Here is a 17095-nt window from a genome sequence, read left to right as displayed (position 1 = left end):
AGAAATAAAGCCCTGATCTCCTGACTCCTCGTCCTATACTCAGAAGTATATTCATGTTTTCACTATAGCAGCCTCCGTCTGCTTCCATCCTGCTCCACATCCAACCAGGATTCCATCCTCAGAGCCCAGCCAAGATCACCAGCACAGTGGTGGCTCATTACGAATGCCCAGGTCTTTCTGGATTTACTTAGGCCACTGCGCGGGAGCGTGTGTGCATTTGTGTTTGCACGTGTGTGAGTTAGTTTTGAGGGGGGAGGGGATGCTCATATTTCTCTTATCAGCAAATGAATGCTGATGCTCGATTGAATTTGACAGCAAAACTTCCCCTCTTTGGCAAGCTGAATGATGTCGCAATGCCTTTGTACCAGGTTCTTTCTATCCCATCTCTCAAAAGGTTTTCCACTCTTCCTTCACTGCATGTTAAGCCTCTGTTACAGCTTTCCAGCAATGATAAAACTTTGTGGGATTCTCTTTGCTGCTATTATCCTCTCTGGCTGTTTATCTAATTTGCTTTTTTTGTTTTTTAATTTCTTTTTCTAACAAATAGTTAAGCAATGATTTAAAAATATTTTTACATCGTAAGGTACAGTCAACATCAAACATGCCTTTGTACAAGAGCTCGACTCGATTACAAATCAACGAGAACAATGCACGAAAAGAAATATCCATTAAAATGACTCCTGCACTTGGGTTTTATTTATTCCTGCCGTGCTATTGGCACGGGACCCTCAGCTAGAACAACGCAGTATAGACGCCCTCTCACTTTGCCCATCACCACTTGTTAACTTTAATGACCTTCTGTCTTGGCACCCTTGGCTTCATGGTTTACCGATCCTGAAGACAGCCAGGGCGATACGGCGCGGGAGCTGGTCTGCTTGGCCATGCTGTAGTGGCTGATGACGGTGTAGAACCTGCCCCGGGAGTTGGAATCCTGTGCAGAGTAGTACGCGTCCAGGGAGGCTGGGATGCAGCGCTTGTGCTGGGAAGGGGAAGAAAGCAAGAGAAGTAAAAAGCAGTCCCATCAGCCTCAGGATCTGCCTTTAAAAAATCTCAGGGTTAGCTGTTTGCATGGATGATGTTTGGCTCTGGCTTGCTGCAGCGAAAGCATCTGCTGCACAGCCCCGACTGCGTTTCAGCGCCATGGGAATGCACAAAGTTTAGAGTCAGGCAGCAGCCTTCAAAACCTGTTGCTATTGGCAACCCTGATTGCAGGCCGATTTTAGCTGTGGATGGGAAATGGGGACAGTAAAATGAAAGTCTGACTGGTTTGTACATTACTGGCATGCACAGAGACCAAGGCCCCTTGCTGGAGTCCTGGCAGGGCTGGCTGAGCAGCTCTTACCACGTGCTGCACTGGAAGCTCTGCAGAGCGAAGTCCAGAATTAATCCTCAGACAAGTAGAGGTCAGGCAGCGGCAGAGTAAGCAGCTTATGTGCTGCTCTGCTACAGCGTATTATCTCTGACCTGTAGTACAACCCCCTTGGTCGGGGACGGTAGGAAGCGCAGCCCCTGGCCAGAGCTCCTTGTCTGTGCAGACACTGCCCAGGCATCGCTGCCGCGCTACTGTGGACATGTGTGTGCTAAGAACTGCACAGATAAAACAATTCGCTTTGCCACAGCTGTAAAGAGCAATCAAATGGTGACAAATGTCAGACTGGTTGGAATTCACCGGAGTCAGAGTGGCGCCAAGGACGCCAAGGGCCCCAGGTACAATTCTTATTAAATTATGATATACCCTAACTCCCAGTTCAATGTGACTAGCTGAAATTTAAGTCCAAAACCTTTAAGCTTTTCAGAAGCTCAGGTTTGGATCTGATTCCAAAATTCATGGCCCTGTCCTAACTTCATTTTTATATAACCCAAGAGAATAATTCACGGTGACTAATGGACCAATATCCTTACTCTATTTTCCAGCCCACAGACCATCCCCAGCATGGTCAAGACTTCTGTGAGTTTATGAGTTTATTCACAGCAAGGAGTCAGTGAACTATTTTGCAAAGCTTTTTTTCTTTTTTCTTTTTTTTTATTGTATCTCAACAGACCAGGCAAATAGTTCTCTGTGAATACTCATTATAAAATCACTTGGCAGCAGGGTTTTAGCAATGAAGCTACACAGTTTTGTTCCTGATAGAGGCTCAAAAGCACCTAAAATTGAAGTACATGGGCAAATTCTGATTTCTTTCACAAAGGACATATGTGCCAGCACTCTGGGAATTTGCTCTGCATTAAAATGTATGTCAGTAAACCTCAGTCACTTGAACGTGTGGGAAGCAAATGCAGGAATCCAGCTGCAATAAATCTGTTCACAAATATGAGGGATTGTTCCCGAACATCTGCCTGTAGTGTTCACCAAATGCTAATCCCAACAATTACAGTGTAACAGTAGCTGATGGAGGCAGATGCAAGTCCACATTTCCCATAACACTGTTCCCATTTCAACACATTCTTGCCAAATGTTCTGTTTGGCCTGGTCAAAAAAACAGACTAGACTGTAACCATGTACTCAATTAGAGTCTATCATTATCTCAGGCAATTCATCCGTCTGAAGTTTCTTACCTTATAAACAAATCCATCTGGGCAACTGTGGTCGTAAGTAAAGGCTTTGTATACCACAAGAAACACTATGCAGGCAAGGAATGCAAGAGCCAGACTTATGAGAATAGTGACCTACAAAAGAAGGATAATGTTACTCTACATATGTTAAAATGGCATGTGAGCAACCTCATAATTAAGTGACTTATAGTAACAGCCACCCTAACAGACTGCAGTCTTCACTCCACTGTGCAGTACTTAACTAAGCATGGTAATTGAATGAACGCTAGATCCAACAGCCCTAAATTCTCACATCATTTCCATTCCCCCTCAGACCTTCAGGAGAGCACACTCCCGCATTTAACCCTGTGTAAATGCATGGATTTTGCCGAGGCATTTGGTGTTCTGGGTGGCTTTGTGTTCCCATGGTCTCAGCTGCCCGTCTGCTGACCCAGCAGGATCTGCCAGCTGCTGGAGCCCACATTCTGGGTCTAATCTGTGCAGATAAGCAGCCTTATAACCACAGCCAGATCCTGCTTTTCTGATAACAGAGGTAGGTGGGCAGGCACAAGAGTGAAGCCTTTGTAGCACATATCCCTTTGTGCCTTCGGGGAGACGTGACAAGGATAAGTTGTGCCTCAAGTACATTGCAGAAGGGAGCAGGAGGGAAAGGGAATCCTTCTCTATTTATTAAAGCTGTAAAAGGACAATACCCTGACCACTGACAAAAGCTAGCATGTAAATCTCACAGCATGTCCAAGCAGATGCTGGTGTTCAAATATTCCAATATTCCCCCTCTCCTCACTCCCAAGCAGGTTATTTGCTGCACCACTCTGTTTCTTTGCTATAGCACCCTTCTCGCCAGCCCTTTCAGGCCCTTCTTAAATAGTTCATTCCACAGCAAGTCTCCTGGCCCCATTCAGATGTCTGGACTGAGGCGCTGACCCTTGATTTTAGCTGAGCTGTGTCCTCCCCAAGGGCTGCACAAGGGTCTCCCCTTCTTCAAAACTAGTTCTTGGTCCCAGCTGGTAATTCCGCTAATGCAGCACAAATGTCTCTGGACTTCTACTGCCTAAATTAGAGCAGCCTATCCTGTCGAGACTGCTGTCTCACACTGATCTGGATTGGCATGAAGAAAAAAAAAAAGAAAAATCATAATCCCCGGGGGCTCCAGTGTTACCATGCAAACTAGAGTTCCTGATCAAATGAACTCACTTACAGAGATGATGGGGGTGGGAACAGCAGGAGGGGAAACATTTAAAGCAGTTGCACAGCCAGCAGCACGGGGAGCGAGCTGCAGCACCTCCCCATCCCAGTATCGGTTCACACGGAATTTTGCTCTAATTTTCTCCTTTGGTCATGACGGCAGCTGTAATTCCAAGAACCTGTATGATATGCAATCCCTGCACAGACTCAAAGGGGCCACTGTAATTACCTGCACTGCAGGAAAAGATTTCTCTTGCCCTCACCAATCCTGCAGAAAGATGCACAGCCTGGAGAGATGTACTCCTACACTGCAGACATAACCCTGGGACTATTTATTACTTAGAGAAGCTAGAGCAGCCCTGGCAATGCCACCTACAAAGCTGGAAGATCCAAATACACAATTTTGGTGGCTGTTTTAAGACAAAAAGAAAGACTGAAGGTAAATCTGCATGCATGGTGTTAAATCTGACCCAACACATCCAATTCAAAACTCAGGAAAGAGAGAGGTGCAGAGACTCTGTTAGCAGGAGGGATTCAAAAGTTCATTGTTAAATCAGAATAGTTTAGAATGAAGTGTAAAAAGGTAAGAAGACTGGAGCTAACAGGCTTTTCCAATGATGTATAGGTCACTGAAGCCCCGATCCGCTTTTTAGAATGACTGTTCATATTAACCTCCTCCTTGGGGCCTAATCTGCAGCAAAATGGGTCAATTAGGCAAAAGGCAGCTGCAGAGGGAGAAGCACTTACTGCTGGATCTCATAATAGAGCATGCGTAAGAGAGTCTTGGTGTGCTGAAAAGGTAGCTAGTAGAAAAGGAGTACGGTTGTATGAATTGCACTAGTCTGACCAAGAAAATATGCACTCCACCTCCTTCCCACCAAAGCACGCTTGCCTGCAAGTTAAAATAGAAACATCTCAAACCCACGTTTTGGTAGCCCATGGGTTCCCGGTCCAGGGAAGCCATATCCCGTTTCATAATGCTGAAGAGGAAGGAGTCTCAGCTAGATTCAAGTGAGACGGAAATGGAATTTGCTGTGATTTCTGCCCCCAAAAGAAGTTATATTACATCTGGAAAAAAAGTCACTTTGAAAAAGTATGGTTAAAAGGAGAGACTTCCTGGAGGAAGTATGCCAACATTCTACTTCTTCCAACAGGAAACCTGGGAAAAATAGACTCCTCTCCAAATAGACCCATCACGATCCAGCTCTGGCAGGCCAATGTGGAAGAGCATTTTTCCCTGTAAAATACCTGCTCAGCAACTCTTCCCCATTTCAAAGGGGAGTAGGTTAGTCCTGGTGCTTTCTCCAGTAATGATTCGTGCATTAATACAAAGATGTCAATGACACAGGTCATTGTCAAACTAACTTTGAAGTTAGTCTACAGGCACTAAAGCAAGACATACATCTTGCTCTACCAAAGCCAACGCTTAGAGGGCAGCCATGGAGAGAATTCAGAGAATACAAAATGCTCAGCTCTCCAGTTTGGTAGCTCTGCCTTAAGTACAATGTACAATGTAAAAAGAAATCTTGTTTGGGTTAAGCTGAAGGAACAAACTTGTGCTCAGGGCAAAGGAAGAGACAAAGGGCAATGAAATTACACTGAATGCCACCTGGGAATGCATAGAGCGTAACTCAGTGAGAAAGTACCGCTTGTTCCTGAGAAACAAGAAGCTGCTCAACCTCTAGGTTTCTTTAGTAAATACAAATTCATCATCAGGGCTAGCAAGAGCTGCTCATCAACAGGATGCGTACACCCTGTCCCATGATCCCTCCTGCCCTAACATCTACCTGGTTCCTTTCTCCCCCTCTGCATCACTGTTTCCTCCATCCCAGAGGGACCCATCAGGGATGTCTGCACCCAGAGACAAGGCTCTGAAAGGGGAATATCCCTGTGAGATGTCTCCCTCACCCAGAATGGCTCTGTTTCTGCCTTCCCTTAGACTTGCCACCAAAGTTGCTTTGAAGGCTTCTCACTCTAAGCCAGTTTAAATGGCCAAGTTCTTCCTTTAGCCTTCAGAAAAAGGAAGAACCGAGCTGTCTGAAGCAAGAATAAATGTTTATTCTTTTGTTAAATCCCATGTACATGCATAGCCTATGGAAACAACCACTAGTAATGCAACTTGACTGGTTCCTTTCCTCTTGTCTGCCCACTGAAGCCCTAAAACCATAAATTCACCTCTGCTCTGGCAAAGTGCTGACACCCAATTCCTGACCTCCCAGGAGCAGGTCCCTCCACTGAGCTCTCCTCTCCCTCCGGGCTGTCATCGAGCCTGTTCTCACCACCCTCCTGCTGTTTCATGCACTGGCAAAATTACTGCATGACACAGTATTACCCATGATGATGCATAGTGTAAAATCACTCTGGGATGAAATGTCATGTAAGATGTTAAAACCCAGAAGAAAGGGAAGAAAGATCCACCACCCAGATATTTTGCCACACCAGAGGTAAGATCCACCTCTCTAGCTATTCCAGAGAATACAAAGCTTCATTAACATTCAAATGCCAAAGAATCACAGAGCTGCAATACCTAATAAACCTTCACTTTTTTTTTTTTTATGATTAACATGAACCTTGGCAGTCTCTAAGCAATATAAACACTCACTGAGGGGAAATAAAATTTACTGAGCAGATAAAACCTAGAAGTGCTGCAGGCATGAATCTGTCATGTGTGACTGCTTGAGTGGGTAAAAGAAGGGAGGGATTTGCCCACCCTTTCCCCAAAGATTCCCTTAAAAGGGGAGTGTCTGCTGTAATGGTGAAGAGAGAACATCAGTACCACACAAAAAAAACTCCCTATCCTCCAGAAAACATGGAAAGAGGCCCTTAACATCATTAAAAGATGCTGTCAACCTCGCATCAACAACAGCACGCTTGGCTTGGTTCCTCCCCACCTTTCTCATAGATGAAGTACATGTTGCATTTTCACAACAGCACGAGTTATAAAAAAAAGAAAGAAATATCCTCATCAGGCAACAGGACAGAAGTTGCTACTAGGTTTTTACTCCAGTGCGATGACATATAATTGCAGTTGTGTTCCAGTTAACCTGGCTTTCACGCTGTCCATTGAAGTATCCTTCCTGCTCTCTTTGATTTCAATAGCTGCCCATGTGGGGTTTTATTAAAAAAAAAAAATCCCTTTTTCCCTCTCTAGCTACAATGAAAAGCTTTATTTAAAAGCAAACTATCAAACAATGCCACATTCAAGCAGCAGGGCATTCTTTTAACAGCCTTTTCCGTCGCAGGGTTTCTACAGTTTTATTCCTTATTGTTTTCCTTGACAAAAAAACATCTGGTCTGTGCCTCTAGTTTTCAGAGAGGATGTGCACCCTTCGCTTCCCATGAAAGTCAGCAAGAGCAGGGAGCTTGCTGGTCCCTCCAAAAATCGAACCTTAGGGGCTTTGACAGCAATACCAATAACCTGCTGAGCTACAGAGCCTGCAGGTAGCTACACACCAGCGCCGGGCTGGTCCTGAGCGTCACACAACCAGTGAAGTATCTCAGTGCCTTGGAAAACCTGAACTCTCTCTGAAGATACCTGGGGGAAAAAAGGAAGCGGAGAAAGGCAGATCATGAGCAGAGGTTGATGGGAATAGTACTGCACAGAGCAGGGTCTGTCAGCAGATGGCTGCTCCGTCAAATTTATGCACTGTTTGAACTGAGTTGACAAATATTTTTCTTCCCAATGGGGACTGGATGCAGACAGCTCTCTATTGGTATTCTGCATCCAACCTGCACTACTGAGTTGTCGGGAGATGTGTTTTTGTTCCTACTTAAACCACATATTACTTGCATTAGCAGCTGGAAAAACATAACTTATAAGCATGGCTCTGGTGTCATGGCTTGTCATTCCACCTTCATGTTTTGTTTACAGGTTGCACTGATGGTGTCATGCACTGTAAGGGCTCACAATAAAAATGGCTAAAAGAAATTGGGTAGGAAGAGAAAATAAAATGAGCGTTCAAAGGCAAGCCACCTCGCAGCGAAACTCAGAAGAAGACATCCTACTGTGAAGAAGTAAATCCTTTGAAGAAGCAAATGGTTGTTTTTTCTAACCAAACCACAGTTTAGCTATGAAATTAATCACAATTAATCTAACAAATTTACTTTGTACTTTTACTTTCCTTCGGTAGAAGGAACTTAGTAAGAATCCAAAAGGATGAGACATTTACAAGGCTTGAAGTAGGGCTTAATAAAACTAAAGGCACAGCTTTCACTGAGTTCTCATATTTGATGGCAGGAACCATCACTTAGACCCAGATTCACAAAGGCAGCCAGATGTCTAAGTCTCCTTCAGTTTCCTACAGGACACTAGAATCATCAGCAGGATCCTTCTGTAGGCTCAAGTATCTTCAGAGGGGTAAGAAATTGTCCATTTTGGATTTTCATGCATTGCTCTGATACGTCTGTCTCTGTGTCACTAAAATGTGTCTCCAATGAGATGGTCAGCTGGCCTGGTACAGCACTGCAGTCCTCGTTCTCTGCTCCTAAAGCTCAAACCCATCACTGCTCCTACTCAGGCTGCAGCCTTATCATCTGCTGTCTAAAACTCATTTAGAAAATCACTGTGCTGCCCTTTCTTTGCAGGGAAAACCAGCTGCATTCAATCCAGCTTTGGAAGAATTCGGCAAGTACCACCTGCTGCCCATGGATCAGGCATAAGCCACAGCTGCCCAGGTGTTTGAAACCACCCTCCATTTGCCACCTGAGAGGAGCAGTTCTAGGGATGCAAACAGATGATGTGATCTCTATCTGACTGAAGAAAACAGTGCAGAATATCTCTTTTGTGCTCAGGCAGCTCTTCTGAGAGGCTAGCAAGCAAGGGTTTTCATCACTGTAGGTGGCACACCTCAGATATCAAGCATGATTTTTCTTCTAAACCTATCAAACAAATGTTTGACTCTGGACACCTTTCCTGCAGCTCAGAGCACGCAACATATATGCTTACATATGCTCAAAACAGAAGTACAGCCAAGAAGACACCACAACCAGGAAAAGCACTGGTGTCTATCAGAAAACCATTGAGACAAGCAGCACCCAGAGAAGAGTTAATGCTTTCAGCATGTAGAGCTGTATGTTACTGTGAAAGAGATCAGGTTAAATCCAAGGTAAAGATCATTTACCATGGAAAAAATCCCTAAAATATTCTGCAGTCTTCCTAGTCTTAGCAGCTATAATGTGAATGAGGGTCCTCAGAAGTGAGATGTCTCTGTTCCTGCCCTGCAGTTTCACCTTCGTCACATTCAAGTGAAGATTGTCAAGAACGTCATGTCTGGTTCTTCAAAATACCTTCGATGTTGCTGGGTATTGGGAAATTTTGTCCTTGGTCATGTATCTAAATCTTCAGAGCTGGGAGAAAATACTCTTAGTGCTGCATGGCTTCTTACATGAAGCTTAAGGGTTAAGGGTTTTTTTTGGTCCTTTAGCTTAGAATTCATAACTATAAAACAATTTCACCCCAGTTCTCCTAAGAACACTGAACACTACCATATACCAGGATGGCATAATGTTGGGGTCTGAAAACATCTTACATCTGCTCCATTATTTCAAGGGTTCCTTTCAGCACACGCAACCCAGCAATCAAAGTCCAGAAGACTCACAGGGTAGACAAAAGAGAGGGTCACTTCCCCAACTACCCTAAAGCCTCAAAGGTACCCACTTGAAAGAGCACTAGCTGTCTCTGAGCCAGTCTTCTACCGCAGCCATGTCCCTGCTGGCTCTCTCCATCTCTGCACACACCAACCCACCACAACTGCGCCAGTGAACCTCTCCAAGTTTACAAATCGTAAAAAGAAACATCTGTCTTCTCAGATACCTTGAGATAACTACATACCCACCGGCAATTCCTCAGCTCTGCACCTTGTAATACTGTGAATGCAGCACAAATGTGGAACAAGAACACCGTGTTTCTAAGCAATTTGTCAAATAATTAAATTATGCACAGAATAACTAGCTGGCTCAATTATATTAGCCTGTCTCCATCATGTAATATAATTTCTAGTGGCTGTTTAGGCAGATCTTTTTAACTATGTCTGGTGCCAGCTGCGGTCAGTATGACGTCTTTCTGTGCCAAGTCAAACCCCTTGAATGGAAAATTCATGGCTCAGTTTCCAGGCCCCTGCTCCTTATGAAAGTTCTGAAATGCCATTTTCAAAAAGGATGCTTCCACCACTGAATATTAGTGAATTTCCACTTAGGTAAATAAAAAGTTCTGTTTGGTTTGCTTTTTCTTGTCTGCCACTTATTAAAACTAAAAAAATCCTTCTTCAAAATAGGCAAGTATATCGGGATGCTATAATACTGTTTCTAGAAGCACCAGATAAATTCATGGCCTTTTTTGGGAGACCATACAGAATTTTAAAGGCTTTTTTCCCCCTTCTCCTATGAGAGTATTTTCTTCCTTTTTTAACTACCATAAGCCTTCCCTCCTTATTTCTGTGACTCTGCTATTTTCAAACATTAAAAATCCAATCTTCAACAATTGGGGTGGCTCAGAAACACTTCTTATAAAGGTGCTTTTCTTCCCAAATAACACTTGATACACCATTTTGTGAGCTAAGCAAGGAGAAAGCTTCTTTCCAGATCACTAATTTGAGGTGGTTTTTCAATTAGTGGGATTGCAGCAGACCAATACATCATCTCCACAGCTAACCCTTCATCAGCGACATGCTGCCATTTCCCGTTGCATTGCGCAAAGTCTCGGCTGTGACAATTCTGCTCTGGCCACTTCACATGGGGCATGACGATGGATGCCTCAGCTCATCAAAGGCCCTTTTAAATGCATTAAAAGGAATACAAGATAATCAAGCCATCAATAAAATGTCTTCTTTCTTACCCTTTGCCTGCTTAGACTCAACTTCTGAGAAGTCTCATATATGCAAAATCATCCCCTCTCCTCACTTCCCTCACGCTGGATTTGGTGCAGGGAAAGCATTAGGGGTCCTGAGTGCGAGCAGGTCCAGGGATTAGCACAGGGACTTGGGAAATGCAGGCTGAGTTCTTTGCTCTGCTGCCGGCTTTCTGTGACACCTGACACACACTCGGGTCCAGCTCCACACCCCTCCTCCTCACTGGAACTCATGAGACACTCCAGCAAGATCCACCCAAAGCTGCAAGCATCTAAGTCCCGAAAAGCCTGGCTTTTGCTGGGCTCATGTGAGCAAAACCACCCAGGCACCCACAGCCAGGGATCAGGCTGGTTTTGGGGAAAAGCTGATGTCCATTTTCTTTATGAAATCACCTTCTTCTACAGGCAGGGCAATTTTCAAAGCAAACCTTTCAGACTTTAGTATCAATGTACTGGACTAAGGCACAAAATGGTATTCCTCCAGGCATGTTTTCTTGTGTATTTGCCTCTCCCATCAGTTTCTATCTTCACTTTTACCTGTGACACTACCATTTTTTCTCATCAGAAGACCAGATATAAAATGCTCAGAACAATTTAAGCTCCTTATATGCCAGGGTACAAGGTAACTTCCACCTTCTACTCCCCAGTCTCATGGACTTCTTAGATAAAATGAAATTGAAGGTCAAGCTTGTATGAATTAAAACACCTCTGTTCAGTGCACTCTTTTGGTTAAAAAAAAAAAATCAATCAGAAGTTTCTTCCTTCAGGAAGGTCAAGATACTCACATGCATTTCAGCATCTGTGTCTACCATCACAGGTCAGGAAATAAAGCTAATAATACAGCAGCATTCATGGTCCAGCACATCCATTTATCTTAAAAAAATTCATTCTTATTACATGGGTGCTTCATTCAAGGACAAAGTGAGGACTTGGTGAGCAAAGTGTCCCCTGAGTAACTTAAGAATTAAAAGCCTTTCAATTTTAAATTAGAAATGTGAAGCTTTATCTGAAGCAAATGACTTACAAAAGCTACTCTTTTAAAAACAAACAACAAAAATGAATAATCTAGCTGATTATCATGCCTTCAAAGGCATGAGGCCGGTTCCATTAGCTGTGGATCTGACCCAACAGGCTTAATACATCTGCAAGTACTAACAAGAGGGAGCTCAGGTCTGTTTAACATTCAATCAGCAGCCTGTGCTGCATTATAAATAGAGAAAATGAAACATTACATGGAAAAAAAAAATGCATGAGTGAAGCATTTCACTTCCCTGAATATTATTTTTTTTTTAGCATTCTGTGGTTTGGCTACAAGACTCAAAATGCACTTCACGACAGTCAATAAACTTTACCTTGGCTTCAGCTGAAAATTCTTTCCTTCTCCATTCCATTTGGTTCCTTTTGCTACATTAGCTAAACTAGCATTAAGCATATTTTATTCCACCTCAACTGCTGACAAGAAAATTATCTAACAAATAGAGTTTACTGTGGGGTGGCAGAGGTACCAGAATGAAACATGGCACTGCATTGTTGGAGACGAGGATGCAGTGTAAGAAATCATTCAGACTAAATGGAAACTGCAATTACATTTTGTAATTAGCAGAATAGGTATCTCCACGCACTCAGTTATGAGAGTCTGTTCCAAAGCAAAGGGTCAGTTGAGGTTTCTGCTCGGTAACTCCTTTCTTCCTCCAGTATACAATGGTCTAGAGAATTTAGATTCGGCAGGTCTACCCCACAAACCCTTAGTCATGTGAATATTCCCTGTGACTTCCATTTTTAGACATTTTCTGCAGAGCAATTAACTTTCTTCTTCTCTCCAAAAACCAACTAAAGGAAAAAATAACCCTGAAAAATCTCTTCAGCTGATTACTCTGACAGTGCTTGCAGATGGCAAAAATAAAATATATTTGAGGTGTTTTTTCTGACTTTGCAAAAGTCTATGTGCTTCTGTAAAAAAACTATAAAACAACAATACACTTTAAGGAATGATTCATTTCATATAAAAGGCATGTCTATTTATTTTTTTCTTTGCTTTGCTTTTTGGTCCCTAACCTAGTTGTATGGAGCACTCTAGTTAAATAAAAATATAATTTATTGTGTGTATTTTCAACATGGAAACTCTTCCTGGCTTTACCTTCTTGGGGTCTCTGTACAAGAAAACCAGGTGTCAGCTGGGAACTCTTACAAAAAAACCATAGACTTTTACTCAGACAGGGTTTATAGTACCATACCTGGAGATGTGATCGGAAATATCTGTTTTCTGCCAGCTGAACCACAAACCCACACTCGGTTCATCTTCACAGCTCGAATTGCCACTGACGATCACAAACGTCCCCATCAATCTACTGCCATGCAAGCTCCGTGACCAAACTAGGACAGATATGAGCCGTCCTCTTCTCTTCCCTCCCCAGCCAGAGGAAGAGAAGAGTGATTTCTGAGGTCAGGCAGGAAGATGATGAGCAACATTTCTCACTCCCTTTCACATACACAAGTGAGAGGCCGAGTCCATGCGGGTGAGAGCTTGCATCAGCTGTAAGCAGACGCAAGGCCAGGCAGGGCTGGGCAGCAGATCTGTGAGACAGGAGAAACTGTGCCCCTTTGCATTGCAGGGGAAAATATTCAACTCCAAAGACAAGGCAAAGAGAAAAGAGACAAGTTACTCCATCACTGTCTAGAGAAGACTTAGGTGAAGTGAGGGCTGCCTGACACCCCTGCAAAAAGAATGTGCCCCCTGTGCCTGAGCCCACTGGGAAAGGAGATTGCCTGATGGTAGCTGAGAACTCCCAAACAGGCCTCCAAATCAGTCCCTGGAGACTGAAATCAGCCCTCTCATACTGCCACCTCTCCAAGTCCCTCTTTAAACCCAAGTCTCAAGAGGAAACCACTGCTGGTGCCAGTGCAAGATGCCTGAATGCTATTGCCCCTGCCCCCCGTGCCTGCCACTTTTCCAGTTTTCCTCTGCTCTGTCCCCTCTCCTGGATCACACAGCTCATCCGAGCACTGTGTAGCCTGCGAACAACGCCTCAGCCACAGCAGCAATTATCACCAAAGTGAGAAAAATCTCTGTGTATTAGAGCATGCTCCCTCCCTCGAGCACCACTCACATTAGTCAGTGTAATGGGATCTTTCAGCAGCCACTCTGCATCTTCCAGATAACCGATGTAATGTGGCAGTCGTCATGGCAACATTGTTATTGTTAGTATTAAAAAGCAGTAAGGAAAATTGTCCTGCTCACACTCAGAGGAGTCTTTTATCTACGAATTACTCCTGCCCTGTGGTAACTTAACAATTAAAGGCATGTTTAAATTTCTGTAGTTATTGAATGGGCACAATGAAAAGCCCCATGCCTTTTTTTCTGGGAGTCATTCCTTTGCAGGTTAGAAGAACTACCAGCATAAAGCAACAGCCTGCAGCTGAAAGCAGAACAACCTGTAGAGAAGTTTGCAGGAATCATGGCATGGGAGGGGAGTTTGGGAAGGAGGAGCAGGGAGGGCAGAAGAGGAATGCCACAGTTCAGGGCTGGATATGTGTGCAGCAGAGCAATGGAGAGTTGCCACCTACACAGCTGCAATGATGATGTGCCCTTCAAAAATAAGGGCAGGGTGGGCAGGTAGGTAAATGTGTGCATTCAGGGAAATGAGGAGTTTCCCAAAAGTGTGCTCACAGTGCAGTCACCTGGCAGTGCCCACAGAGCAATTCTCTGCACCACGCTGTACAAGACATTTTGTGTTCACATCTCAGTGGATCTTACCTACGCCAAGAAAGTAATCAAGACCTGCTCCCCACCTTCCTGCACAAGCATACAAGCCTAGGGCTTTCCCTTCCTCTGAACTGCAATGCCTGTCACGTGAGGACCGTTCCCCCACGAGAATACCCTGTGGATTGGATGGGCCAGATTCTCATGGTGCAATGAAGCATCTTTCATCTCAGCAAAGCTGTTACCAACAGGAAATCAAGTCCTGGCCCAGAAAAATCTTTCTTAATTAGGAGTTAAATGTTTCAGATACTGGCTTGTTTTTGATAATGAACAATTATTGCATCAATGTCTGGTTTGTAGGGTGTGGCTGGAGACAAACCGATTTTGTTCTACGTCTGTCACATTAGGTCAGAGGAAAATAATTGTTTCGGTATGAGAATTTCAATAACAGAAACATTTGAATGGGTTCCACTATATTTTAAGAACCTGATGGAAATTGTGGTGAATAATTACATCCACTGATAACTGGATTGGTATGTATCAGGGTGGAGGGAGGCAAGGGCTGATCTAATGATAAGAAATATATTATCATTGCATACTCAACAAGAACAGATTACACTGCCAGTGACTCTGAAAATGGATCTTGCAAACTCACAGCAAAAACAGTGAAGTTCCCAGTCTTCTTTGGTAAAGTAACGATCGATACTTGCAGATAAATTTTTTTCAGGTAGATAAATTGCTCACAAGAAAACATCTCAATTTCTCCCCCATACACCCACTCCCAACTTGTTCTGTTAAAGACAAGTACACAGTTTAATTGTTCCAATCCTGAAAGACTGATAACTTCAACCTTCTTAAGAAAATGATCCATGAAAAGGAAAGAACTGTGGAAGACTTGAGAAGTCAGATAACTATGGTAGGTAACTATCACCCAGCTAATAGTCATTAAATCACTGCCTCCCTGAAAAGGCAGTAATTAATAGCCCTATGGCATTTAGTGATAACAGAGGTCAAACTGCACATGAACTTGCTTGTGTAATAAAGAGAGCAATTTGTGCAAAATCAGCAACCAACAGGCAGTTATGGATGTCAACTTGATGTTCCATGTTGCAAACCTACACTGAAAGACCATTCCATTCCAGTACTTTTCAGATCTAGAAAAATCTGGGCAAACTCAAGGCTAGCACAGGTTTACCTACACTCACTAGGTCTGACTGGATCAAACACAAAATCCATCAGCAACTATTCTCCAGCTTGTTTCTTCTTAGGCAGGGTGCTGATGTCTTGAACACAAGGTTCAGCTAAGTGACAGTCAAGAGAATGGGTAGAAATCCACTCTTCACCTTATACATGTTTCTGGTTGATTTCTCTGTTATCTGGACTGGTTGGAAGGAAGAATGAGTCACTGAGAAGCTTGTCTTCCAGAAGTAAGACTTCATTCAATGGATAATCTGCTCGAAAAGCAAAAGAGCATTTGATCTCGTTTCAGTACTGGCAGAAAGAAATAAGGACAGAAACTCATGGGAATGATGATACTCACATATGAGAGATTGTTCTTAAAAGCTGTAACATGGGTATCACTGGCAAAAAGAAGTAAGCCCTACCTCAAATGCAAAGGGTTGGATCTGTTGTCACACAAAGGAACGTGACAGAGTCATCACATTTACAGACCTTTTCTAATGCACCTTGATGTCATCACTGGGTGGCAAAGCGTGGTAACATGAGCTACTTTCAAAGCATGCAAAATGGAAGGCAAACACCAGATACCGTTTCCTTCCAGACTGAGAAACCTTGGTATACATCGTTACTGCAACATAAGATCTGTGCAGTTCAAAAACTTCCTAGAGGGACACACTCCAAAAGCACAAACAGTCTGGAGGAGGCAAGGTCTATAAATCACTGCCAGTCAACTTAGAAAAAATGTTGTCATTGCTCCTCTGTGGAGGAGTAAAATGATAAAAGAAATTTCTTTTATGTATGGATGGCTGAACCATAATGCTATTTTAACATCATTTTCTTGTAACCCATCTCCACACAACTATTTAAACATTTGTTATAAAGTATGTATGGGGTGACTCACCCACTGAAGAATAAGCCTAATTGGTCAAACTTCCAGGACACTGTGTGCTGAGCTACAGAGAATCATAATCTCATCTATTAGGAGATGTGACAAGTTGCAGAAGCTATCTAAAATTCCTGGAAGAGGTAGTGTGAAATAAGATCTGTTGCCTAGGGACAGTCTCTTCTTTACGATAATTAAAGAGCTCAGATCTGTGCTATTCTGGATGGATGAAAAATATGCATGCATAAGCTTAAATTCTGGCTTTGACTTGTTCATGCGAGAAAGTTGTCTAATAATTCATTAGCCTCTTCAATAAAAGATACCTAAAAGGCAGAACAAAGGGCATCTGTGGATTTGACTGCCATGTTCATATGGTCCCAAAATTTCCCCCAGAGATCCTGCTCTTCTGTATAATGCAGCTGCATGACTCAGAAAAACAACACAAGGACTTGGGAAGAGTTTCCTTCTTCCCTGAGAACACTCCCACACCAAGTCACCAGAAGTAGAGAGAAAAGAAAAGCAATTCATAGCCTGAAACAGAAATGTTAAAAACCTTTCCAGCAAGATTATTAGTGAGTGGGGAGCACAGTCATCAAGACGGAGTCCAGCAGCATTTGTCCACACACACTCATTAATGATATTCACTTTGCTATGTTTCTCTTTGAATTGATGATAATTCTAACATTTGGGTGAAAAATAAAGACATCTCACTTTCTGTTCTCCAGTGGCTATTTCTCTGCATCCTCTTACT

At 43.2% G+C, this 17095-nt stretch overlaps 1 protein-coding gene across 2 annotated transcripts in view; it reads right to left on the bottom strand.

Moving 5' to 3' along the window:
- Window positions 1-307: 307 nt before the first annotated feature.
- The window catches only part of LOC104280712 (neuron-specific protein family member 2), a 33187-nt gene continuing 16399 nt past the window's right edge, over window positions 308-17095 (bottom strand). Inside the window, exons 3-4 of one of the 2 annotated variants that reach the window (XM_009878448.1) lie at window positions 2557-2667; window positions 308-979 (exon numbers count right to left, since the gene is read on the bottom strand). In XM_009878448.1, coding sequence (XP_009876750.1) covers window positions 788-979; window positions 2557-2667 — 303 coding nt within the window. In that variant the 3' untranslated portion in view covers window positions 308-787. The remainder of the gene's footprint in view (window positions 980-2556; window positions 2668-17095) is intronic. The other variant, XM_009878447.1, reaches the window with a different exon arrangement.

This window comes from Apaloderma vittatum, unplaced genomic scaffold (genome assembly GCF_000703405.1).
Source record: "Apaloderma vittatum isolate BGI_N311 unplaced genomic scaffold, ASM70340v1 scaffold8801, whole genome shotgun sequence".
Lineage (NCBI taxonomy): Eukaryota > Metazoa > Chordata > Aves > Trogoniformes > Trogonidae > Apaloderma > Apaloderma vittatum.
The sequence above is the reverse complement of the archived record's forward strand: the minus strand, read 5'-3'. Positions and strand labels throughout refer to the sequence as shown.